This window comes from Telopea speciosissima, chromosome 8 (genome assembly GCF_018873765.1).
Source record: "Telopea speciosissima isolate NSW1024214 ecotype Mountain lineage chromosome 8, Tspe_v1, whole genome shotgun sequence".
NCBI lineage: Eukaryota > Viridiplantae > Streptophyta > Magnoliopsida > Proteales > Proteaceae > Telopea > Telopea speciosissima.
Window position 1 is genome coordinate 59251556 of NC_057923.1, and position 26632 is coordinate 59278187.

The window sequence follows — 26632 nt, forward strand, 5'->3', positions numbered from 1 at the left end:
AGATTAACATAAAAAAAATAAAAGTGGGTCAATCCAAAGTGCAACCAATCCATGACCTTACACATTCTGGATTCTTTTTCCAACAAATATTTTTTTTTCCAACTACTTGTTTGTCCCAACTGGCCATCCAAACTGGCCGACCCGTTACATACTAAAGCGAGTCATGGCGGTCTTGTATAATAGTAGAGAATATATTCGATGGGAAGACAACTTATTTATTTATTATCGACCACCCTAACATGGCCCCCACATAAGGCGTGACACGAGTACGAAAGCAATTGGTGTCTACCTGGCTATGGCAGCATATTAAAGACTTGCTATATATTTCTGATTTATATAGTAACCTTAAGGTATTTTATCAGGGGAAACCATTTTGTATAGCTTTAGCGTCTAACTTGGCTTTTCATGCATAGGCCAAGAATACTGTGTATACCTCCTTATATTAACATTGTTTGTTATTTTTTCTTGTAAAAAATAAATAAATTTGTGGAGTGTACGTTTACCAAAATCATCATGTGATGCCCTCCAAGAGTGGAGTGCACATTTACCCAAAAAAAGTGTGGAGTGCCCTTTTATATTTTTAATTAGTTAAGGTAAGATTTATTTTCTTGTCATTTGACATCTTGATTAATTGATTAATTACTACTACAGAAAGGGTTATTATTGTTGGAAACGTGTGTCAATCAAACCCGAATTATTAATTTATTAAATTTAACTTTTACATGTTAGTATTTTACTTGGATTTATAAGACTGTTTCATAGGTCTTAACCCAAAACTGGTCTGAACTGAGAATGAGATTGGACATCCTATTTATATGGTTTTCATATCGCATGTCACGAGAAGTAATGATTTCGGTGCATGGATGTGAGTACACGTCGAGAACGTGTATAAATGAGAATCTGGTACGTATATCTTATGTATTGCTACTGATTGTGTGTGTGAAATACTTACCCGTCACTCAATGACCATTTGACCTGAAAAATTCCATTTGTTGCAGTGTGACATTACGGGTTTTGGTAAACCAATGGTTGATGTCCGTTAGGACTATAAACCGCTACACTAGATTTGTGATCTTGCATTGTAAACAAAAGAGGATTCTCAATATGAAATCCACTATCCGTTTACGAGGAATATCTAAGAGAAAGGAAGTCAGTGATTGGTCAGATAGAAATCTGAATCCAGTGTTTATTCGAAATGTTTTATAAATTTATTTTTAATATAAAATTTATATATGATATATATTGAATTTTGATTTCAAAGTTTTACGACCATTCAATCGCAATCACATATTCTCTCGATCAACGTAAATGATGAAATGAGGATTAGTAATATTAAAGTATATACCCTATAATTCATTATGGGATATTAGAAAAGTGGAAGGGATTGGGTGCAATAAAAGAGTTTATTGAACAAATGACATTATATAAGAGAATAAAATATTTATGGTTAAATATCTTTTTATATTATGGCAAGAGATATTATGAGAATATTGCTCTAGTTATAAATTAGAAAGATTATTCTCTTTTGAGATTCTATGTCTTCAACTAGGGGTGCAAGTTTGACCCTGTCGGCCTGAATCCGCCCTGGCTCGCCTTGAACCCGAACAGGGTCTGGGCTAAGATATTTGACCCTGAGGACGAGTTAGGGCTGAAAATTTCTGGCTCTGAGTCCAAGTCGGGTCAAGTTAGGGTTGAGGCCTCAGACTAAGCCTGGCACAGCCCGGCCCGACCCTATTTTAAGTTATACTATACAATATATATTGATATAATATATATATTATAAATTTTAAACGTCAGAACATAGTTATTAGCAAATTGGTAACATATAGCATATATTTCGTGCACGGTTGATGCAGACTAAGTAAAACTTCAGCAGAGGACAAGGGTGTCAATTGGTTAGGTTTTGGGTTATCAGTTCTGTTTCTTAACAGTTCCGACCCTAAAGGGTCAGCACCAGAATCGGACCAATAAGCTAACCGGTTCCAAACCTAAGATCCACGGCCATTAACTAATGGATGCGCCTGTTTTGATTCTTAAATGGTTCCAAGCAATCAAAAAAAAAAAAAAAAATCTCTACATATGCTACATATATTCAATAATATTCAATAAGATATTAATTTCATTCACATGAGTTATGCAACTCACTGTCATATTTTTTTTAGTTCATATTACCGCTTGTTTTCTACCAAAAACTAAGTAGGAATATTTTATTTTTTTTTGGTAAGAATTAATAAGTAGGAACACCACCATCCTCATAAGTTAGGATTTATTTTAAAGTATATTCTTAAATTAGCATTTTCAAATAGGCCCTTAAATTAACAGTCAAATCTTTAGTAAAATAGTCTATTAGACAACTAGGGTACCAGTCAAAATGAAAGACTAAAAAATTAAAAGGTTTAACCTTAAGTCTTAAAAATTATATAATACATAGGGTTAAAATGTGAATTTATCCCAATTCCAATGGTTCTTAATTGTCTATCGGTTCTGGAACAGTTAGAAGACCAATAATTGAATTAGTAAATTTAAAAACAAACCAATAACTTATGGGTAGATCCAGAATTGAACCAATAAATTTTTGAGTAGATTAATTCCGATTCGGTTTTCAGTTCCAACCCAAAATTGACTTGACTTTGCAAAGGTTCCATTTCTTGTTGATCATGAACCGATTTGGTGGTTAAAAAAAGGGAGGCGGGATTCCCATGATTTCAAGTTTTCAACCTTTATTTATTCCAGAGATAATGTGATAAAACTCATCTTTCTTTGGACTTATTCCATGATTTCCACCTTTATTTATTCGAAACTATGAAACTCATCTTCCTTGGACTTATTATTTCATGCTTTCACATTGTATGATTGAGAATACTTTCCCACGATCTCCATCTGCTAGCCTGTCGTTGTATTGGGATTTCCACGTTTTTCTAATTGTTTATGTTTTCCTCGTCAACCATATGAGTCCATGTACGTACGTACATGTAGAAAGTAGAAATCTTCGTATATAAAAGGAAGGTAGAGAGTGAAGGAGAGCCTTATCCGCAAGGTGTGTTGTTGTTGTCGTTGTTGCAGAAGGTGAAGTTTCTTCCAAACCTCCGAACACTTGCAATAGATTCCGGCAATGATTCTCAGTGGCTTAGAGGGAATCCATGGATGTCACGTGGTAGCAATACCATACCCGCGTCGTGGCCACATCAACCCAATGATGAATCTATGCACCCTTCTCGCTTCAAAAGGCTTAACCGTCACTTTTGTAGTCACCGAAGAATGGCTCTCCTTGCTCGGAGCTGGATCTGGATCAGGATCAGGATCGACTCCAAACATACCCAACATCCAGTTTCGCACCATTCCAAATGTAATCCCATCGGAGCTTACTGGTGGGTCGGATTTTGTTGCCTTCTTTGAGGCTGTTTCCACGAAGATGGAAGCTCCATTTAATCAGCTTCTTGATCAACTCGAACTGCCCGCAACTTGTATTATAGCAGACACTTTCTTGGCATGGGCAGTTGCCGTAGGGAACCGGAGGAATATTCCGGTGGCTTCGCTCTGGCCGATGTCTTCTTCAATGTTTTCATTTCACTATCATTATCACCTCTTTGTTGCTAGCGGCCATCTACCATTTCAAATTGATAACATCTCAGGTTTTGTGTTCAAAAAAGATTCTTAATTCTACCATATGGGTCAAGTTAAGTCAGAATTGGCATTGCACTGAACCTGTTTTTTTTTTTGCTTCACAGAGAAGAAAGATGAGATCATAACTTACATCCCAGGAATCCCTGCAATACGCCTAGGAGATCTGGCATCCATTTACATGTGCAAGAATGAAATTATGAAGATAGTATTAGAAGCCTTCTCTTGGGTAACCAAAGCACAATTCATTATCTCTACTTCCTTCTATGAGCTTCAAGCCCATACGATTGACACCTTAAGGAAAACACTTCCAATACCCATTTACCCAATAGGTCCTTCCATCCCTTTCATGGCACTTCAAGACAGAGTCACACCCTCTGAGACCAGAAATGGTAGTAATTCTGTGGATTACCTCAAGTGGCTGGACTGTCAACCCAAAAATTCTGTCTTGTATGTCGCTTTTGGTAGTTTCTTATCTACGTCGGCCTCACAAATGCATGAAATTGCACTTGGGTTGCAGAGCAGTGGGGTTCGATACTTGTGGGTTGCTCGTAGTGAAGCCCTCAACTTGCAGGAAACTTGTGGTGAAATGGGATTAGTAATACCATGGTGTGACCAATTGAGGGTCTTATGTCATTCCTCGGTGGCAGGGTTCTTGACACATTGTGGATGGAATTCAATACTAGAAGCCATTTACTCAGGGGTTCCAATGCTCACTTTTCCTCTGTTTGTTGACCAACCTCCTAACAGTACTTTGATTGTGGAAGAGTGGAAGATCGGCTTGAGGGTGAAAGAAGAGACTGGAGTGGGAAAAGTGGTTGGAAGAGATAAGATTGCTCGCATTGTGCGAAGGTTGATGGATGGAGAAGGAGTACTACAGCTGAGGGAAAGAGCTAAAACACTTCAGAGTTCTTGTCAAAGAGCTATTGAGAAGGATGGATCTACTTTCCAAAACCTCCATGCTTTTATAGGTGGTCTTGTAGGAAAAATTTTTGCTGCTACAAGGCTATCAGCAACGGAAATGGAATAATTCACTTCCCTTTTGGGTTCATAAATATCCTCCCAGGTTTTAGTATTTTTTAAATTACCCCTTAAGATCTCAGTTCCTTGGTTGCCACCCTTGTAGCAGGATTCCTAAATTTCGTCCGGTCTTGTAAGCATTAGCAATCTTGAAACTTGCTAATGAAATAGCTTTGTTGGTTGTGATCAAATTTCACTAATGAGGTAATCTGTTTCAGAATGCATTACTTTAAAACATCTCAGAAAATGAAACTCATGTAAAAAAAAAAAAAAAAAAAAGGCAAATGAAACACTGAATTTGATAAATATTCTCGTAGAATCGAAAACGAAGTTTTAATTTACATGTCTAACTGAACAGCTCTGAAATGGTATCCCTCTTTCTTATTCTCAAGCAAGCCCTTAGTTGATCTACGACTTATGTTTCATCTTTCGTTTCTTCTTTCTTTTTTTTTTTTTTTTTTTTTATTTATTGAAAAGATATCGATCAATTCCGATTTTTTCATTATTTTTTTTTTGCTGAGATTAACAACAAATGTGAAATTGAATAGATTTGAATTGAAAAAAGGATTCATACAGTCAACCCAATTTATTTAGGACTCCAAAGCTCAATGAAATTGAGTTTGAGCATCGAAGGATTAAGAAAAGAAAAAATATTCGAATACCTGTAATCTTTTCCAGATAAAAAAGTGACGAACTTGGCTTGTGGCAGTAAAAAGGAACTTGGGTGGGCTTCACGCAATTTGTATTTTCTCGTGTTGAGAGTATCTCAAGTAAGCCTAAATGCCCTCAGGACAATTGAGAAAATATATGCATGATTTAGAATATAATATATCTTCTTCTTTTAATATGAAATCCCTTTTTATAAAAATTATTTTTTATCCTCAACTTAAAGAGTTTTTGGGAATGAGATAAAAGGACAATAGGACAATCAAAAGAATGTTACAATTTCTAAATTCACCACTTTGGTGACAACGAGAAACACCCTTCAGTAATTATGTTTAAGATTGTATCCAAGTTTCAACACTTCCAACAAATGTGAGATTGTTATATAGAATATGAAAGTAAAGGGCTTGCATGATAACACTTACGTTTTTGGACGATGTTTCTATTCTAAACATAGGTTTTTGTATTTTTGTATCTGGGTCAAATTTGTGGACCAAAACGTGTTTGGTAATGCATAATAGTTTCTATTTTTAGATAAAAAAAAGACACAAAAACGCATTTGTTATGCGCAATAATTTATGTTTCTGAAATTTCTATAAAATTTAAAAAACTTCCATTAAATACACAAAAACTTGGTGGCGGTGCTTGCTATGGTGGTGGTGGTGGTGGTGGTATCATGGAGGTGGTGGCAACAGTGAAGGTGGCGATGGTGGCAATGGCAGTGGGTGGTGTAGGCGGTGGTGGAAGTGGCAATGGCAATCGTGGTGGTGGTAGCAATGGTGGTGATAATGGAGGTGGTAGTTGTGGTGGTGATGGAAGTGGCAATGACAATAGTGGAAGTGATTGAAGTTGCACTAGAAATGGTATTTAATTTTGAACATGAAATTATTGTTTTTTCCATCAAATTAACAATATGCTCATTAAAGAGCAACTCACGCTCTCCAGAGTTCCATTAATTGTACTGAAAGGAAAAGTGGAGAATAGTGACGTCCCAAGTTTAGAACATCCATTCACCGATTGGCTTTGCTCGATCCTTTCTTTGGGGACCAAGTATGAGTCTCCCAAGCAAGAAAGAATCCCCACGCTTTCCTCAAAAAGGTTTTTATATGCATGGTTATGTACCATACATGTATGACCGTGCATACAACCTTTTGAAAGTTTTTCTCTCTCCTCCTTTTGTAATGTTGGACTTTTTATTGATAAGATATGCGTTATCATTGATGTTGGCGTGGGAGTTTCCTCCCACAAATTAGGGGGAGAGGGGTAAAATGAATGTACTACAATGCGATTTTACGATCTTAACACGTGGATGATGCGATATCCAACGGTGCAAACTCGATTGCACTTCTTTGTTTTTTTTTTTTCCTTCTCAAGTTTGGGTTGGATGTCAGCGTATCATCCACTTGTTGAGCTTGCAAAGCCGCACCGCTAGATTAGTACACTATAGAGTAATTTTTTTTTTTCCTTGTAACCCTCTCCATCCAAGATCCGGCTCTTCTCCAAGGAGCTCAACGCTCAAGGGGCATCCAAGGGTTAGGCTGTGCCGCACACATCTCAACGCATGTCTAAAAATATGTGCAGTACAACCCAATGGCTAAATGCTCCCTAAGCATGCTAGGCTCCCTGGAGAGCAGCTCAACGCCTCCATCCATCTATATTAGAAAGAGATCGATCACCCCTTCCTCACACTCCTAAAGCTCAAGTTTCTTCCAAAGCTCCGAGCACTAACCATCAGTATTCGGCAATGTCTGCCAATGGCTTAGAAAGAATGGAAGGCTGCCACGTGGTGGCAATACCATACCCTATTACCCTAGTCGTGGCCATATCAGCCAAATGTTGAATGTGTGCACCCTTCTCGCTTCAAAAGGCTTAGCCGCCGCTATTACATTTGTAGTCACGGAAGAGTGGCTCACATTAATCGGACCAGGATCTGGATCAGTTCCAGCCACACCCAACATCCGGTTTCGAACCATTCCCAATGTTATCCCATCAGAGGTGACTCGTGGATCGGATTACGCCGGCTTCATTGAAGCTGTTTACTCAAAGATGGAAGCTTCATTTGATCAGCTTCTTGATCAGCTCGAGCCGCCTGCAACTTGTATTATAGCTGACACTTTCTTGGCCTGGGCAGTATCCATATGGAACCGGAGGAATATTCCGGTAACTAACTTCGCTCTGACCGATGTCGCCGTCGATGTTTTCATTGCATTATCATTTTCACCTCCTTGTTGCTCACAATCATCAACCAATTCCATTTGAAAAAATCTCAGGTAGCTAGCATTCTCTTTCCCTTTCTTGTATTAAACAATCATGCAATGGTAAGTAATAAGTAGCATGAAATGAAGGGCTGAACAATTAATATACAGATCAATTACTTGACGCTAGCTAGGGGGAAAGTATGGATCAGCTTCCCGCACATGAAGGCTTCATGTACAGTTTCCTGACAACCACTCTCCTCATTACTTGTTCCTATATACGTTTGGTTGTCTATTTTTCCCCTTTCTTAGACCATATAACTCTCACCAAATGCAACTTGGTTCATCCCCTTGTGTCTTCCTTGAGTACTCTCTCTCATATGGGATATCATTGTATAGATATGGAGACTCATCAAATTTACATTACTCGTCATGTCCGTTTTACGGCTGAACAGGTATGATTTGATTTCAATTTCGGATTGATATCAATAAAATAAAATTTTGATAAAAAAAATTGAAATTGTTTTGATTGCATCAATTCAAAATATTTCAAGAATAAAAAATCCATTTAGTAGTTCAATTTTTAAGAATAGATACAATGGAGTGGGGATACAGTCTTCACCTGGCACCTTCTTCTTCTCCAAAACAAGCATAAATTCCAGAAGTCCAATGCTTAAAAAATTTAGCTCAACAAGAGATCAGGTTTCCTGCTCGGGTCCAAATTGCAATTCTAGGCCAAGAGGAGTAGCAGATCCAGAATCATAACCACACAAACAACAATGACAAAAAAACATAACACTAAAATCAAAGACAGCCAAGAATGAAGCACCATCATCAAAACAATAGAGACAAAAAATACATAGAAAGATTTCTAATTTCGCCGAGTAATTAAAGATATAATGAAAGAAATAAGCCACAGAGCCTAGGCATGAAGGGAAACAATTCAGGATAAAACATCTATTTCTTGGCAAGTGAAGACTAACCTGCACCCTTCAAAATTTCCCCATCATGGACCCACTTTCTCCAATGAAAAGTAACTTACCCATTTGGGAAGGGAGAAAAACCCCATATCTGAAGATGGAGCTCGAATAGCCAGTATTTTAGCTTCTTTCCCAATCGGAAATTCAACGATCTAGACACCCTAGTTCGACCAAATCTGGAATCTGTAGAAATGCTTGTTCGATCATGAAATCGGAATAAAGAGCTCTGTGCCCTAGATGGCTATATCGCGACAAGTGCTTTCGAAATAGCCATTTTCTCCCTAGTTCTTCATCCAGATAGCGCCTTAGCCTTCTCTCTTTTTGTCTATTGTTGAAAAGGAAGGTTCAAAAAAACCTGCAGAACCACAAAGAAAAAGAAGTCTGGACGAAGATGGGGGAAGAAAAGAGGATTCAAAATTTCTCTTTCATTTCATTTTTACTTCACTGAAATGGATGTGTAAAAATCAAACCAAAGAATTTTTTGAAATTGAGACCACCTCATGAAATTGAAATAGAAATCAAACCAAAATACCCATTAACGAACTCCAGCCCTTCTATTTTGGGGCTGCTCCATCGTCCCCTCCACCTTCTCCTTGGGCCTTGATCCCATCATCCCCTTCACTCTCGTCTCCACTAGAGCTGATTCTGCACCACCACCACCATCTCCCTCTCCTTTACCAGTACCCCCTCCACCCCCACTCTCCCCGGTCCAATGCGCCACCAAAACCAGACCCTAGGCCGAGCTTTACAATCAATACCCTCAATTGAGCTCGTCTCCAGGGAGCCCAGCACACCTAGGGAGCATTCAGCCGCTGGGTTGTGCCACACATATCCTTAGGCATATGCCAAGATGTGTGCAGCACAGCCGCACCCTTGAACGCCCCCTGGGCGTGCCTTGGTGCTGACCTCCCTTGAGAGGAGCCGGATCCCAATACCCTCCACCACCACTGCCCCTACCCTCTCCCCAACCCATGGCCACCCCTACATTGCCACCTCTCACTCCCTCTAAAACCCATCCCATGACCCTTTAGGAGTAAGGCCCCGCCCTAACCCTCAACTCCATCATACCACCACTACCACCCCCCCCCCTTGACTTCACCGAGACTAATAAGTTACCCGCATGATGGGCAATCATGACAGGTGAATTTAACGCATTTGTTCGAAATGACAGATGGACACTTGTTTCTCCCAATCCCTGTGATAGAAAGCATAAACTAGAAGAATCCATTGATGTGTGAATCATATCACTTGAGTTATTTTCTTAGCTATTGTGTAAAATATATACAGAAAATACAAATGGAGAAAATCTCTCCAAGATAAAATCTTAAAAACAATCTTCCTATAACGGGGAAGGGAGATATGAAGGAAAGAATAAATTAGAGGGAGGATTAGTGGGAGAGAATCCGTGGAGGATATACAAGGGAAGATTTTCTTGGTGGGGTTGGTGAGATGAGCTGGACGTGTTTGATGTGCACCAATACTCCCCCTCAAGTTGGAGCATGGAGATTGGAGATGCCCAACTTGGACCGTAGATACAGAAATTGCTCACGGCCAAGAGACTTTGTAAACAAATCGGCTAATTGATCTTGGCTGTAAACCTTGGCCGTATGAAGAAATCCTTGCTTGATCTTGTCATGAACCACGTGGCAGTCTATCTCGATGTGTTTAGTGCGCTCGTGAAAGACCGGATTGGCGGCGATGTGAAGGGCCGTTGTATTATCGCAATAGAGAGGGATGGGTGCACTGATGGAGGTGCCCAAATCATGTAACAAGTACGAGAGCCATGTAAGCTCACAGGTGGCCATAGCCATGGCTCGATATTCGGCTTCAGCCGAGGATCTGGAAACCGTGGTTTGTTTCTTGGTCTTCCAGGAGATGGGACTAGAGCCAATGAAGACACAATATCCAGTGGTGGACCGGCGGGTCATTGGACAGCCCGCCCAATCTGAGTCACAATAGGCTCGTAAAGAGAGATCCGATTGGCGTGGAAAAAAAATGCCTTGCCCTGGTGTAGCCTTGATGTAGCGAAGTAACTGAATGCTGGCATCAAGGTGAGGTTGTCGAGGCTGATGCATAAATTGACTTAAAATGTTGACCGTGTGCACATAGTCAAGTCTGGTGACCGTCAAGTAGATCAGCCGGCCGATCAGCCGTCGATAAACGGAGGGATCAGAGAGAACATCCCCCTCGGAGTCGGACAATTTTAGATTCTGTTCCATAGGGAAATCGACATGGCGAGCACCAGTAAGGCCCGAGTCTGCAAGAATGTCTAAAGCATACTTGCGTTGAGAGACATAGAGGCCGGATCTGGAGCATGCAATCTCAAGGCCGAGGAAATATTTGAGTGCCCCGAGGTCCTTGGTTTGGAATTGCTTACAAATGAGTGTCTTCACAGTGTTGATGGTAGAAATGTCCGAGCCAGTGATGACGATGTCATCGACATACACAAGAACAAAAACAGAAGTGTCGTGTTGATGAAGAAAAAAAAGGGAGTGATCAGCCTGAGATTGTGTGAAGCCGGAGTGCAATAGGGCCTGCGAGAACTTCGAGAACCAATTGCGAGAGGCCTATTTGAGACCGTACAACGATTTTTGCAAGTGACACACGAGGCTCTCCCCCTTTCGTCGAAAACCCGGGGGGGGGGAGTCATGTAAACCTCCTCATGAAGGTCTCCGTGTAAAAAGGCATTGTTTACATCTAATTGATGCAAAGGCCAATTACGAGCAGCAGCAATGGCAAGTAGAGCGCAAACAGTGACCAACTTTGCTACGGGGGCAAAAGTGTCATGATAATCAATTCCCTCAATCTGAGTATACCCTTTGGCCACAAGCCGCGCCTTATAGCACTCAATAGAACCGTCAGAGTGGCTCTTGATTTTATAGACCCATTTGGAGCCAATGGCTTGCTTGCCAGGGGGTAAAGGAACCATGGTCCAGGTAGCATTTTTCTCAAGGGCCACAATCTCAGCGTGCATAGCATCACGCCATTCCTGTGACTTCATAGCTGTGGTAAAATTTGTAGGCTCACTAGTAACAGAGAGAGAGCTAAGAAAAGAAAAATGATTAGGACTAAAACGATCATATGATAAGAACTCAGAGAGAGGGTGAGGAGTACTTGAACCAACAGAAGATGAAGAGCGTGCGCGGGCAGTGGAAACATAAAAATCTTTAAGGCGGGAGGGTGGGGCACGGGTGCGGGGTGGGAGGATTCGTTTTGGTGGATCGGGAGAATGTGGGGTGGGGTTGTGGGGGTGGTGTCGGGTTCAGGGCTTGGTGGGGGCTGTGGGGAATCAGGTATGTTGGGTTCGGTTGGTGGGAGTGGAGAGGGGGTGGTGAGATTTGGTGACCAATCATCGTCATGAGCGAGGGGGGGGGAAGTGGTAAAATAGGGGATGGGGAGGTGGGGTGAAGCATGCTATAAGGAAAAATTGATTCATGAAAGAGGACATCACGTGAAACATAAATGTGGTGAGTGGTGAGATCAAAGATTCTATAGCCCTTTTGACCATAGGGGTATCCAACAAAAATTCCCAGGGAAGCACGTTGATCAAATTTATGTTTAACAGTGGGATTTCTACCAAAACAGAGGCAGCCAAACACGCGTAGGGAAGATAAAAGGGGTTTTTTTTGAAAAAGAACCTCATAGGGGGTTTGATGGTTGAGCACAGCAGTGGGTAAGCGATTGATGAGAAAAGCAGCGGTGAGGATGCATTCCCCCCAAAAGGATAACGGAAGGTTAGCCTGAAAACGTAAGGCCCGGGCAATGGTGAGTAAATGGCGGTGTTTACGCTCCACAACACCATTTTGCTGTGGAGTGTGAACACAACTGGATTGGTGTATGACCCCTAGTGAGCGGAAAAATTCTGAATTCTGTTTGTTAAAAAAATCCCGGGCATTGTCAGAGCGAATCCGACGAACGAAAACATTAAATTGTGTTTGTACCATTGCCATAAAATAACGAATAAAGGTAGAGGCATCAGATTTATGATTCATCAAATAAACCCATGTAGTCCATGAGAAGTCATCAACCACTGTTAAAAAATAACGTGCACCGGTATGAGAAGAAATACCAAAAGGTCCCCAAACATCAACATGAATCAATTCAAAACAACATGCAGTTTTAATAGTGCTAGAAGGAAAAGGTAGACGAGTTTGTTTGGCCAAGGGACAAACGGTGCAAGTGCACTTCTTGGAAAAAATAACATTATTATCTATAGATTGCAAAGTGGGCAATAAAGATGTCGTCGGGTGACCAAGGCGCCAATGCCAAAGGTCAAAGTGAGAGTCTTAAATAGTCGCAGCAGTGAAGGCGGGTGGGGAATTCAAGAGGTAGAGACCACCATGTTTCCTACCCGTCGCAAAAGTCTTCATCGATTGTTGGTCCTGAAAAGCACAAGAGGAATCAGAAAAAATGACATGAATATTGGAATCAGTGGTGAGTTGGCTGATAGATAATAAATTGCAGTGAAAATGTGGAACATGTAAAACATTGTGCAAAGTGAGATGAGGAAAAAGTTGCACGCTGCCAACATGGGCAACAGGAGTGTTGGCACCATTTGGTAGTCCAATACAAAAATTAGGGCGGGCTGTAGTATAGGAAGAGAAAAAAGACAAATTAGACACCATATGATTGGTAGCACCACTGTCGATAATCCAACAGGGTTGCGAATTAGCGGTGAAACAAGAGGGATTACCTGCAAAATTTGCCAAACCATGAGAATTACCAAACGGAAGCAGGGCCAAAAGCTGTTGCACCTGTTCGGCTGTGAATGAGGAGGATCCGATAAGTGGATCAACAGGGGATTCATCCAATGGAGAGGAAGCCATGTGGGCACTGTGGAGGTTAGAACCACCACGGGTAGCAGAATCACGACCACCACGGTTGGCTGAAGAGCCATTGCGAGGGAACCCAAGGGGGTACCCATGTAATTTAAAACACCGGGAGTTGGAGTGCCCGTCAATATTACAATGCGTGCAATGATATTTGGGGTGAGGGTTGCTGTTCGATTTAGAACTGAATCGTTGATTGGCCTGAGATGCCATGGCAGAGTGCTCGGGTTGTGAGATTCGAGAATCGGCTAAGTTGCATTGGCGTTCCTCTTGAAGTAGAAGAGAGTAAGCCTTGTTAATGGATGGAAGGGGATCCATTAACAACAGTTGGCTGCGGACAGCAGCATAAGATTCGTTTAGCCCCTGTAGGAAATCCATCAAATGATCTTCGGCCATGAGGGTGGCGAGTGGTGCAAGAGCATTGCAGGTGCAAACCGGCAAGGCACGATAAGAAGATAACTCGTCGTGCAAAGCCTTCAAATTGGTGTAGAATTGAGAGATGGAACCAGTGTCTTGGCCAAGAGTAGCAATGGTCCGACAAATCTCGAAGATGCGTGGGGCGTTTCCTTGAGAGAAACGATCAAGGAGTTCCTTCCAAATATCAGCGGCATTGGTGTTCCATAGCAGTCCATTTGCGATGGCTGGAGAGGTGGAATAAATGAGCTATGATGTCACCATACTATTGCATCGAAGCCAGGCAGAGAGGGTTGGTTCTGTAGCAGGTTTTGAAATAGTGCCAGAGATGAAGCCTATCTTATTCTTGGCCTGAAGAGCCATGGTTACAGCACGGCTCCAGGTGGGGTAGTTATCGCCGGTTAGGAGTTGGGTCACCAAGGGACTGCCAGGGTGATCGGATGAGTGTAGAAAATATGGGGAAGAAGGATCAGCTGTGGGAATGACATTGCTAGAAGTAGTAGCAGCAGCTTGGGGTTCCACAGCCATGGAAAAAAACTGAAGGATCGACTAGACTGATACCATGATAGAAAGCATAAACTAGAAGAATCCGTTGACGTGTGAATCATATCACTTGAGTTATTTCCTTAGCTATTGAGTAAAATATATACAGAGACTACAAATGGAGAAAATCTCTCCAAGATAAAATCTTAAAAACAATCTTCCTATAATGGGGAAAGGAGATATGAAGGAAAGAATAAATTAGAGAGAGGATTAGTGGGAGAGAATCCGTGGAGGATATACAAGGGAAGATTTTCTTGGTGGGGTTGGTGAGATGAGCTGGGCGTGCGCCAATACCCTGTTTTAATCATGTTGGTTGTAAGTGGATGCTTCTCATCCACATCATGTGTGTAAATTGCGTCATTCTCATTATAGCTTGAAGCAGGTTCCATGGGCATGGTTTTATCGTTTGTCCCGATTTTTACTTCAGTCCAAGTTTCGTGCATCCCAGACTAATCCTTCTTTCTTCATTTTTCATTTAGGGCATGATCACAATTTATGTATTGGTATACGTGGATGATATCTTAGTAACCACTAACCAGCAGTACCTCCACCTATGCCATCGATTTACTTGTACAGTTATCCAGTGAGTTCTTGTCACACCCCTATCCCGACAAGGGATAGAATACAATATCAGGGTATGATTGGGGTGACACGCGTCATCCCACCTCACCGTCAGGATCTCGATGCAGTGGCCAACTCACAGTCATAAACCAATATTACAATACAATAATATCAGAGTGCGAAAGACAAAGGTATATTACATTTCCAACGATCATAAAATAAGCGGAAGCGTTTACAGTAGTTACCTCATGTTCATACGGCTAAGTGATACGTAAATAGTTTGGATGGACATCCCGAATGACCATAGCATAACTATCCCAAAACAAATATAACAATAAATATTTATATAAGGCACGTGGGCCAAAAAAAAAACAAAAGAAGGGAATAAGTCCCAAGTATCAATACAGCCCGTAGGCACAATCATCATGGGCAACCATCGCCATGATCCTCGATCCGCGATCTCGGCTCCACAAGAATCATCGCATCAAAATCTAAAAAGAATGTGTACACGGGGTTAGCTCCACCGAGCTAGTGAGAGAGAAAAGGGGATGCACAATCACACAATCACAAATAGTCCATGGTGCATGCTATTATTAATTTATTTATCACCTAACACACAATGCTAAGTCAATGGGTATATGCTACTGCAATAACTCGGGAAGACATTGTGGATCCTTCCATTCTCACCACAATGCAACCTCAATTATTACTATGGAGCCCGCGCCTGGTCGTAGTCATCACCACCCAGAGGCAGACCCCGATAACCATTACTACCCCTGGCCTGGCCTCTCTAACTCTCCACAGGCAGCAGGTGCTCTGGCTACCCAACACCTAAACCCCTGTTGGTAAGGGTCGTAGCATAGGGAACTGAGCCATTTACCACCTAACACACAATGCTAAGTCAATGGGTATATGCTACTGCAATAACTCGGGAAGACATTGTGGGTCCTTCCATTCTCACCACAATGCAACCTCAATTATTACTATGGAGCCCGCCGGTCGTAGTCATCACCACCCGCAGGCGGACCCGATAACCATTACTACCCCGGCCTGGCCTCTCTAACTCTCCACAGCGCGGTGCTCGCTACCCAACACCTAAACCCCTGTTGGTAAGGGTCGTAGCATAGGGAACTGAGCCTAACCACAAATATACTACATGAATCCTATCGTGTTGAGAGGTACATCCGGGTGTGTCAACGTCCCATTCCATCTAACACCGGTACCAAGACAACACGGCGCATACAGCAAGAATGAGATGCAATATACAATTCCACGTGTCACGGGGGTTCCGGTGCCAGTACTTCCCGGCACCGTAACCCAACACAAATCCATATCATCCAAATCATCATCATCGAATAAGAATAAATGCAAATATGCAATCATGCTTGAATGATAATGTCACAATATAATTCATAAATGCATGAATAAGCAATAGTAAACAAGCTCAAACAGTCACCCAAACCCACTCACCAATTACTTCAAATGGAATTTGTATAAGCGCAACGATTCCCGCTTAAAATCACCCCATTGCACATATGTTGGCACCTATGGAAGTGAATAAGAGTGTGAGAGAGTGTAGGGGAGGCCTCATAGAGAAACCCCACCATTTACATAAGTTATAAGCTTTAAAAACTGCATCGGAGGCAACGTCGGACTCAGCAGGCCTGCCTCCGACCTTGCCTCCGACCTTCCCTGCAGGCTCAGGACACATCGGAGGCAACATCGGAGGCACACAGACTTGCCTCCGATGCAACCCAAGTGCGATTTCAAGGTCTTAAAAGCCCAGGGTTGTCCCATTTGGTTCTCTAAGCCTCAAGGGACTAGGGAGGGGGTGTCTTGGAGTCTATTTGGGTCTTAGAAACACCCAACATTCAAAGATTTAAGGGGGTTTAAAGGATCAAAAGCTCAAAAATCCAGATTTGGGGTTTTCTTTGGTGGTTGAAGCTTTAGAATCAAATAGATTCAGCAAGAGGTCAAAATAGAGGTCTTTATAGGATTGTAATGAAAATGGGATAGCATCCTACAAGGGGAAACTACACATGGCTCGAGCTAACCCTTTGGGTTTCCAAAAAGAAATCCCCATCTTGGGGCTGCAACCAACGAACCACCCAAGCTCAAACGAGCAAGGGGGAAGAGAGAAAAATGGGGGAAAAGGGCACTTGGCTTACCTGGTTTGAGGTACACACGAGGTGCCCTCTTTAAAGCTCCAAATCCAGCAGCCGTTTCCTTCTTCTTCTTCCCTTCCTTCTCCTCCTTCTCCTCCTCTCTTCAAAGCTCTCCTCTCCTTTCACGATTAGGTTAGGAAAGAGAAAGAAAAAAGAAAGACTAAGGAATAGTCTTACCCCTCTCTCTCATATAGACTTCACATTTATTGGCCTATTTGGATAAGGCCTCATAAGTGTAACCTAGGGTCTATTTGGGTAGGGTCAAACATGGCAGGGCACCAATAGCACCTTAGCCACAGGGTCTCACCCACAAGGGTCCTTGTTAGCAGCATTGGATGCAGGGTCGGAGGGCCGAGTAACCTTGCCTCCGATGCGAGTAGGAAGGTGGTTCCCACCATAAGAGGTCGGGCCTTTGGACCATACTTCGAGGGCTTTGAGAGGGCGTAAGCACACAACAAAATTTGGTCAACTACTTACCCCGACACGTCAAGGTGCAACCCCGTGGTCCCGACTAGTTTCCACAGGCAACCTCGTACTATGGTCAATATAGCTGGGTTTGACCACCAGTGAGAACAACTCACCAGCACACGTGGCAGTGATAACTACACGTCACGGGAAAGAATTAATAATTAATTATACTCCCGGGGTGCGGGTATAACAGTTCTCCATCAAGGACCTAAACCCTGTTTATTTTTTCTTAGGTGTTGAAGCTACTACTCACTCTAAGGGTCTATTTTTATCACAACATCGGTACTTTACAGATTTATAGCAACGGACATGCATGAGAAACTGTAAAACCGTCCTCATCTCCATTGCCACCACATCAAAATCTACGGCTTCAGGGGGTGCACCTTATTTTAATGCCACTCAATATATGTGTATTGAGGGGTGTGCTACAGTATATCACCCTTACTCGGGGCGATGTTTCCTTCCCTGTTCAATTCATCACGGTTGCCAGTTTATGCATGCCCAATAGAAGACCATTGAACCCTTGTCAAGCGCATCTTACGCTATCTCAAGCACAATGACACATATGTTGAAATCACCAGAAAACACATACTTAGTATTAGAACATAATCAATCTTCCAATGAAATCACCGGAAATTTTCATTTTACCATAAAATTTGTTTTAACGGCTATTTTACGCTGAAACAAACGGACCTCAAGAAAAAATGTAGAGGAGAAAGTGTTTTGCTTTTAGAATTTGGACTTAGATTGCTAAGTTACCATTGTACAAGTTCCTTTATACCTTTCACACATAAAAATAATAGACTTCTCTCTCCTATTCTATTCATGTAAATCCCAAATGAATTATGCCTTTTTCCATCCCTTCCTTCATTTAGCATGCAAATTTCTTCTTACACTTCCCTTGTAGAAACCCTCCCCTAAGTTGTATTATCCTCTTTTGACTTTGAGAGGCACAACATGCTTCGTGCTTTTCTTTGTTGGTGTCTATCACAAAACTATGGACAAGTTTGGATTACTATTATAATGAACATATTAAAGAAAGATATAGGGGAAAGATTTTGTACACGGTCGTGTAAACCGTATACAGGAGAGAATCTGTCACAAAAAGTTGAAAAAGGCATAAATACCCATCCATTAATTACTGCCTTAAAACTCCACCCTCTCACATACACAGTTTATACGACCGTGTATGAAAACTTTCTCCAAAGATATCAAGCGTTGATTTAGTCGATTTCTTCCAACTTAATTAAAGATGAGGTGGGATGAGACAAGGAGTGACTACATATATAGGCCGGCATTTTGATTCATACTTCCATTTAATATATAGGAGTACAGGACGGCGGGAATGTGGGAGAGAGAGAGAGAGAGAGAAAGAGATCAATCCGTCTCCGGCTTTCTTCCAAAGCTCCGACAAGAGGCATCTCAGATTCTGGCAATGTCTGTCACTGGCATTGATAGAATCGAAGGCTGCCACGTGGTAGCAATACCATACCCAAGTCGTGGCCACATCAACCCAATGATGAATGTTTGCGCCCTTCTCGCTTCAAAAGGCTTAGCCGTTACATTTGTAGTCACCGAAGAGTGGCTCTCCTTAATCGGACCAGGGTCTGGATCTGGATCTTGGATCAACTAATCCAATAATACCCAACATTCGGTTTCGATCCATTCCCAATGTAATCCCATCGGAGCTACTGACTCGTGAATCGGAATTCCTCGGTTTGGTTGAAGATGTTTACACGAAGATGGAATCTCCATTTGATCAGCTTCTTGATCAGCTCGAGTCGCCTCCAACTTGTATTATAGCTGACACTTCCTTGTTATGGGCAGTAGCCATAGGGAACCGGAGGAATATTCCGGTGTCTTTGCTCTGGACGATGTCGCCCATAATGCTTTCATTGAACTCTCATTTTTTCATCCTTTATGCTCACGCCCATGTACCACTTCCATTGGAAATCATCGCAGGTTTGTTAAAAGAGTTCTTAATTCCCTACCATTGTTCAAGTAAATATATATATTTCCATTTGAATGGGGAACAGATCCTCTATGCCTATGCTGTGCAAACACAAGGTTACGCATAGTTATCGTTTTACCCCTGCACGAGCGCCTTGCCTGAGGGGGTTAACCGCCGTGCAGCACAGGCCGGATGGACAGCTGCACCATAGAAGATCTGGATCCAACATCTTTTTTTCACTCATATTTTCTTGTAGGAAATGAAGTGCAGAACCTGTTTGCTTTTTTGCTTCACAGAAACTGGAAAAGATGTGGAAATAGACTGCATCCCGGGCCTCCTTGCAATACGCCTCAGAGAAGTGCCATTCTTTTACTTTCCCGATGGCTTTACGTAAGTAAAAGAAGCATTTTCTTGGGTAGCTAAAGCACAATCCATTCTCCTTACTTCCTTCTATGATCTTCAATGGTATGCAATAGACACCTTAAGGGGAACACTTCGAATACCTATTTACCCAATAGGTCCCTCCATCCCTTTCATGTTACTTCAAGACAGAGTCACACCCTCTGATACCAGCAATGACAATAATGCTGTGGATTACCTTAGCTGGCTCGACTGTCAACCCGAAAATTCTGTCTTGTATGTCTCATTGGGTAGTTTCTTATCTGCATCAACCACACAAATGCATGAAATTGCAATGGGGTTGAAGACCAGTAAGATGCGATACTTGTGGGTTGCTCACGGTGAAGCCCTTAACTTGCAGGAAACTTGCGGTGAAATGGGACTAATAGTATCATGGTGTGACCAATTGAGGGTCTTATGTCATTCATCTGTGGCAGGGTTCTTCACACATTGTGGATGGAACTCAATCCTAGAAGCCATTTACTCAGGGGTGCCAATGCTCACTTTTCCTCTGTTTCTTGACCAATTTCATAACAGCACATTGATTGTGGAAAGTTATAAGATCGGCTTGAGAGTTAAAGAGGAGATTGGAGTGGAAAATGTTGTTGGAAGAGATAAGATTGCTTGCATTGTGCGAAGGTTGAGGGATGGAGATAAAGGAGTACGACGGCTGAGGAGAAGAGCTAAAGCACTTCAGAGATCTTGTCAAAGCGCTATAGAAAAGGATGGATCTACTTTCACAAACCTCAATGCTTTTATAGGAGATCTTGTAAGGAATAGCAATCTTGAATTTGCTAATGAAAGAACTTAATTGGTTGGGTTCTGGTCACATTTCACTAGTGAGGTTATCTGTATCAGAATTACATTACTTTACAGAGTTAAGACTACTGGCTCAAATCTAGTAATCTGTTTTAACACTTCGAAATTGGTTTCTTATATATAGTAGATTCCTTGGCTCAAATCTAATAATCTGCTTTCCTTAAAAAAGTGGTAGACTTGGCTAATGCCGGCAGAAACCAAACTACGGTGGACCTCCGTGCAGTTTTTTTTTTTTTGTTTTGGTTCCCCTCAATCTCTCATGGAAGGAAATTTATCCTCTCATTGCACCACACTTAAAAATCCAACCGTTCATCCAATACTTGAAAGGATGAAAAAGACACCACTGCCCATGTTTTTACGGTTGAATTCTTAAATATGGTGCACTAGGCAGTGCACTATACCTGAGATGATGAAAATCTCTAATAGAAGCATGGGGCTACGCCGGGGACAGGTAAGCCTAAATGACTTCAAGACAAGTGAGAAAATATATGCATGGCTTAAAATATAAACTCTTTTATTCTTTTGGTAAGATTTTTTTTATTATTATTATTTTTTAATGAAGATAAAATCCTATCATTTCACATATCAAATTATCAACTTGAAAAACACAACCAATAGGAATGCACGTGCAAGCATCGACTTGGGCAAGGGGTGGTACTATTTTTACGCGCAGAAGCAGCACAACCAGATTGTGTTTTTTTTTTCAATTATAATTTGGGAGAAAAAACTATGTCTGGTAATATGTGTACTACACCTAGACAAAGAAGAGCTGAAATGAGCACCTTGCCCCTATGAAAGCGAAAATATTATCCCTATTGTTGCTTCCACATATTGTTGCATATGGGTTGTCATTGTTGGCAATCAAGCACAGAGCAATGATGAGGTGGCCAGTCTTGAGGCTATGACAGTGTTCAGTGGCTTAGGAAATGTTGTTGGTTGCAGTTCAGAGCATTACAAGCATGGGTAGCAGCGATACAAAGTGTTTGGAGGCTTATGGGTTCCTATTTCATAACTCACCGCAGCTGTATTACCTTCAGGTATTTTTTTCAGTGGATCCCGCATCAGAATTTCGAAGAGGTTTGAACTAGAAAAAATTAGTTCGTCGAGTCCTCTTTCCAATGGTTCAAACGGTTCGTCAATCCGACGTCAAATGAGGGAGTTATGATTTTTTCCGTTTGGATGCGCAAATTAGAAGCAAATCTGGAAAGTTGGATTTCAAATTTTGCTCTCGGCCAGCAGCTTAAGATCACTTTTTGGTCTCAGGGGTTTACATGCAAATAAATTTAATTTATGTCTATGATGACATAAATAAGTAAAGTTAGAGGGGCTCTTTTTAAAATTATCAAAGTTGAAGAGATTTAAAAAAAAAAAGGAAATCATTACTCTCCCACGTGAAGGTTGTGAATGGATGAGTTAAAAAGCTTTTCAAAAAATCTTTGATTCCATTTAATAGCTTTTGATTGGTTCTTCAAAAAGCACTTTGGAAACTGTGCCAATCTCTCTCTACCTTAAGAGAAGTATTTTAATCAATGCTTGATTGAAGATTCCTTTTATGTAAATTCCATTGGCCCATCTAAAAAGGATTGTTTAGTCTTTTACTTGATCTTTTGTAGAAAGAAGAGAAAAATGGTTCTTCTTCTTCTCTAAGTGAAAAAGGAAGCTACAGAACCGTGGACTGGTAAAGAAGAAAAAAAGGAGAAAGGAGAGGGAAGAAGAAGAGAAGAAAAGAAAAAAAGAAAGAGGGGTTTTTGCTTGAAAAATAGAGCAACCAAATGGGTGAAGATGGAATCTGATTTCTCTCTCTACATTTTTATTTTTGAAGAAATAGAAACCTATTGTGGGATTCCATCAAGCTGGTTCTCAATGGTTTTTGAAGATCTATTTATGGAGAAATTGGGGTTTTTGATTGGTTCTTGAAGAAATACAAGAAGAGGAAGAGACAAGAAGAAAGAAGCAATCTGTGATCCCCTTATGGCAGTGTGCACTTGAAAACCTAAGTCTCTCATTGCAAGGGAAGAGTTAGTAGTTCCAGTGGGCTCCATCACATCTGAGATCGGTACAGGCAAATGGTTGTAAGGCTTCCAATCTTCCATTTTTCTTTGTGATTGTCTGGGTTCTCTATTTTTACTAGTGTTAGGTGATACAAGTTGATAACCTAAGCTAGTCTGAGCTTATTTGTAGAGTATTGATATAAACCCAACTCTATTGATTTTTGTCTTGTATTTAGTGGGTGCTAAATACTGGGAGTGGGTGCTCTCAGGCATTGGGTACTTTTTGTACTGGCTTAATTGCCCTCTCAGTTCTATGCTGAGAAAATTTGGGTGTGGGTGCTCCCAGCTGTAGGTGCAGCGAAGTTGAGTATTTGAGCAAATACGAAGCCCATAGTGGCATTGCTCCGTGGATGTAGGCAACTTGCCGAACCACGTATACCTTGTGTTGTGCGTGTGGATTTTTGCATTATATCTTTATTGTTGCATTTGGAGTGTGTGGGCTGCAGAATGGGTGTACACACTTGGTAGAGTCTTTGAGTCTGGCTGGGGTGTGTACACGACCTTGTAGTTTATTTTCAGATCCGCCCAGTAATTACCAGTGCCAGTGGCGAAGAAATTGAAAAATTTACATCACTGATTCACCCCCCTCTCAGTGATAGCTATCGAACAACACATATGAGCCACCTACCAATTTTGTAAATCATTTTAGGGAAAAAGTTCTGTGTCCTGGAGTGTGGCCTACGCCAGCACTTCCATGAGTCTATCTCTCTCCTCCCCATGTGAAAAGATACCTTTGCCCCTTTGTTTTAAGGAAAAGAGAGATAGACACATCTGAATGCTAGCGTAAGCCACACTCCCGTAAAGAAAAATGTTTCCCATCATTTTATTATGTAGTAAATCTAGGTAATTTCTTTTATTTATTTTCTCTCACCTTCTTGGTTATTAGCGATCCCCTTATTAATGTCGAGTGATATAGATTCCTTCTACATGAGAGAGAGAGAGAGAGAGAGATTACCCAGCGCAGTGCTAAAAGGTGAAGTTTCTTCCAAAGCTCCGAGCAGTTGCATCAGATTCCGGCTATGTCTCTCAGTGGCTTAGAGAAAATCCAAGGCTGCCACGTGGTAGCAATACCATACCCAGGTCATGGCCACATCAACCCAATGATGAATGTGTGTACCCTTCTCGCTGCAAAAGGCTTAGCCGTCACATTTGTAGTCACAGAAGAATGGCTCTCCTTAATCGGACCAGGATCTGGATCTGGATCTGGATCTGGTCCAAACACACCTAACATCCGGTTTCGCACAATTCCGAATGTAATCCCATCGGAGAAGACTCGTGGATCGGATTTCGTCGGCTTCGTTGAGGCTGTTTCCACGAAGATGGAAGCACCATTAGATCAGCTTCTTGATCGGCTCGAGCCACCTGCAACTCATATTATAGCTGATACTTTCTTGGCAGGGCCAGTAGCTATAGGGAACCGGAGGAATATACCGGTGACTTCACTCTGGGTGTCTTCGCCGGCGTTGTTTTCATTGCACCATCATTATCACCTCCTCTTTTCTCACGGCCATCTACCAGTTCCATTTGAAAACATCTCAGGTATGTATGGTAAATGACTTGTTAATTAATTCTACAAGTAATTAATTAAGCATAATGGCAACATGATGGATTGGTCTCAGTTGATTCCAAAGTATTTGTATTAAACAATCATGCAATGGTAATTAAGTAGATCATGAAATGAATTGCTGAACCTGTTTGCTTTTTTGCTTCACAGAAAGGAAAGATGAGATCATAACCTACATTCCAGGAATCCCTGCAATACGCCTGGGAGATCTGCCATTCATTTACTTTCGCGAGAATGAATTTTTGAAAAAGATACTAGAAGACTTCTCTTGGGTAACCAAAGCACAATCCATTCTCGTTACTTCCTTCTCTGAGCTTCAATCCCATACAATTGACACCTTAAGGGGAATACTTCCAATACCCATTTACACAATAGGTCCCTCCATCCCTTTCAAGTTACTTCAAGACAGAATCACACCCTCTGAGGCCAGCAATAGTAGTAATGCTGTGGATTATCTTAAGTGGCTAGACTGTCAACCCAAAAATTCTGTCTTGTATGTCTCATTGGGTAGTTACTTACCTGTGTCCCCCACACAAATGCATGAAATTGCAATGGGGTTGCACACCAGTGGGGTTCGATACTTGTGGGTTGCTCGCGGTGAAGCTCTGAACTTGCAGGAAACTTGTGGTGAAATGGGACTAGTAGAACCATGGTGTGACCAATTGAGGGTCTTATGCCATTCTTCGGTAGCAGGGTTCTTGACACATTGTGGATGGAATTCAATACTAGAAGCCATATACTCAGGGGTGCCAATGCTCACTTTTCCTCTGTTAATTGACCAAATTCCTAACAGCACATTGGTTGTGGAAGACTGGAAGATTGGCTTGACAGTGAAAGAGGAGATTGGAATGGAAATTTTGGTTGGAAGAGATAAGATTGCTCGCGTTGTGCAAAGGTTGATGGATGAAGATGAAGGGGTACAGCTGAGGGAAAGAGCTGAAGTACTTAAGAGATCTTGTCAAAGAGCTATAGAGAAGGGTGGTTCTACTTTCACAAACCTCCATGCTTTTATAGGAGATCTTGTAAGCATCAACAATAAAAGAGCTTAGTTGGTTCTAATCAAATTTCACTATTAAGGTACTTTGTTTTAGAAAATGCATTACTTTTGAGAGTTGAGACTACTCCAATCTAGTAATCTGTTTTAACAATTTCATTAGGAACACGCAGGAGTCCGAGGCAAGAGCCATGTATCTCGGACTCCAACGAGCATGGGAATTGGGAGTAGCATCCCATAGACATTTGGATTGATACCCAGAAGCTAATCAAATATCTGCAGGATCATAAATGGCCGTGGGAGATCTTCACTTTATTGTTAGATATTATAACTTTTATTAAGCACTTTTCTAATGTGTCTGTAATAAAACAAAGTAGGATTTGTGTTTCCATAGCCTATAATCTAGCAGTCACGAAACCATAGAAATTACAGCATCAGCTGCATGCATAGATAGTTTCTCCTCCTAGCTCCGACTGTCACCTGATGTGCAACCGAGACAAAACACCTAGTTTGCTTCACAATATCCACATATTAGAACTAAAAAGATTTTTTTAGATTCAACAAAAAAAAAAAAAGATCTCACAGCCACTGATCCATGTCCTACTGAAGAACTGGGCCGGGCAGGGAACTGGAGAAGATAATTTTCCAACAAGTAATAGCAAATATAAAAAGTATTGAAGTCAAAGTCGTTTTACTTATCACACCGTCAAAAAAAAATTAGAAATAAGATGAGAAACTGATGGGCCATGGAGGTGTTCTATTCTCAATACTACTATAAAACCAAACTCACAAAATCTGATTTTTTTTTTTTTTTGTTATTGGGCCATATATTATTTCATAGACCATAAGTTTTGTCTACCACTACAACAACAAACTCAGCTTTATCCCAACTTCCTGGGATAGGATCGGCTACATACATCCAAACAAAACAAAATAAGAAAAATTGGGACCTAGATAAAAGGGAATGATGAAATGGGAAATGAAAAATGGCAAATGAAAAAAAGGCGAATAAAAGAAAAGGGAAGATGATGACGGAGATTGATGAGATGGTAAATGAAAAATGAGAAATGAAAAACTGAGAATAAAACAAATAGGAAGATGATCGAAAAAGTAAAGAAGTTGTTTGGTCTACAACTAAACACTAAATTTTTGTTTGTTGCCTTTAAAATTAGCCCCATTTTTTTTCTTCTCACTAGTAAAGCAACCATAGCCTCAGTCCCTCCTCACCCAGAGAAAAAGGAAAATATAAAAAATATAAGAAAAAAAATGCCTCACCCTGAACAATTTTGAATTGCCCAAATCACTAAGTTTTGAGAAGGGCGAGTCGAGTCAAAAAAAAAAAAAGACTAATTTTTCAACTATGATTCAAATTGGAGTACAAAATTCTCTTTTCTT

General features: G+C 41.2%; 2 protein-coding genes across 2 annotated transcripts; both read left to right on the top strand.

The window, feature by feature from the left end:
* Nucleotides 1-3069: 3069 nt before the first annotated feature.
* Nucleotides 3070-20667, top strand: LOC122672748 (UDP-glycosyltransferase 87A1-like). Its single transcript, XM_043870225.1, has 3 exons — nucleotides 3070-3632; nucleotides 3729-4592; nucleotides 20571-20667. The coding sequence occupies exons 1-3, from the start codon at nucleotides 3113-3115 to the stop codon at nucleotides 20618-20620; spliced, it is 1434 nt and encodes a 477-aa protein (XP_043726160.1). The 5' UTR covers nucleotides 3070-3112; the 3' UTR covers nucleotides 20621-20667.
* Nucleotides 20668-23644: 2977 nt separating this feature from the next.
* On the top strand, nucleotides 23645-25637 carry LOC122672746 (UDP-glycosyltransferase 87A1-like). The gene is made up of 3 exons (XM_043870224.1): nucleotides 23645-24218; nucleotides 24394-25265; nucleotides 25400-25637. The coding sequence occupies exons 1-3, from the start codon at nucleotides 23699-23701 to the stop codon at nucleotides 25466-25468; spliced, it is 1461 nt and encodes a 486-aa protein (XP_043726159.1). The 5' UTR covers nucleotides 23645-23698; the 3' UTR covers nucleotides 25469-25637.
* Nucleotides 25638-26632: the final 995 nt, after the last annotated feature.

Excerpts from the sequence above, each read along its gene's own strand:
- LOC122672748 (XM_043870225.1), top strand. The coding sequence starts at position 3,113 with ATGATTCTCAGTGGCTTAGAGGGAATCCATGGATGTCACGTGGTAGCA. Across the intron at positions 3,633-3,728 it reads TCAAATTGATAACATCTCAG|AGAAGAAAGATGAGATCATA; the intron begins GTTTTGTGTTCA and ends TTTGCTTCACAG. Across the intron at positions 4,593-20,570 it reads AAACCTCCATGCTTTTATAG|GAGATCTTGTAAGGAATAGC; the intron begins GTGGTCTTGTAG and ends ATGCTTTTATAG.
- LOC122672746 (XM_043870224.1), top strand. The coding sequence starts at position 23,699 with ATGTCTCTCAGTGGCTTAGAGAAAATCCAAGGCTGCCACGTGGTAGCA. Across the intron at positions 24,219-24,393 it reads TCCATTTGAAAACATCTCAG|AAAGGAAAGATGAGATCATA; the intron begins GTATGTATGGTA and ends TTTGCTTCACAG. Across the intron at positions 25,266-25,399 it reads ATGCTTTTATAGGAGATCTT|GGAACACGCAGGAGTCCGAG; the intron begins GTAAGCATCAAC and ends ACAATTTCATTA.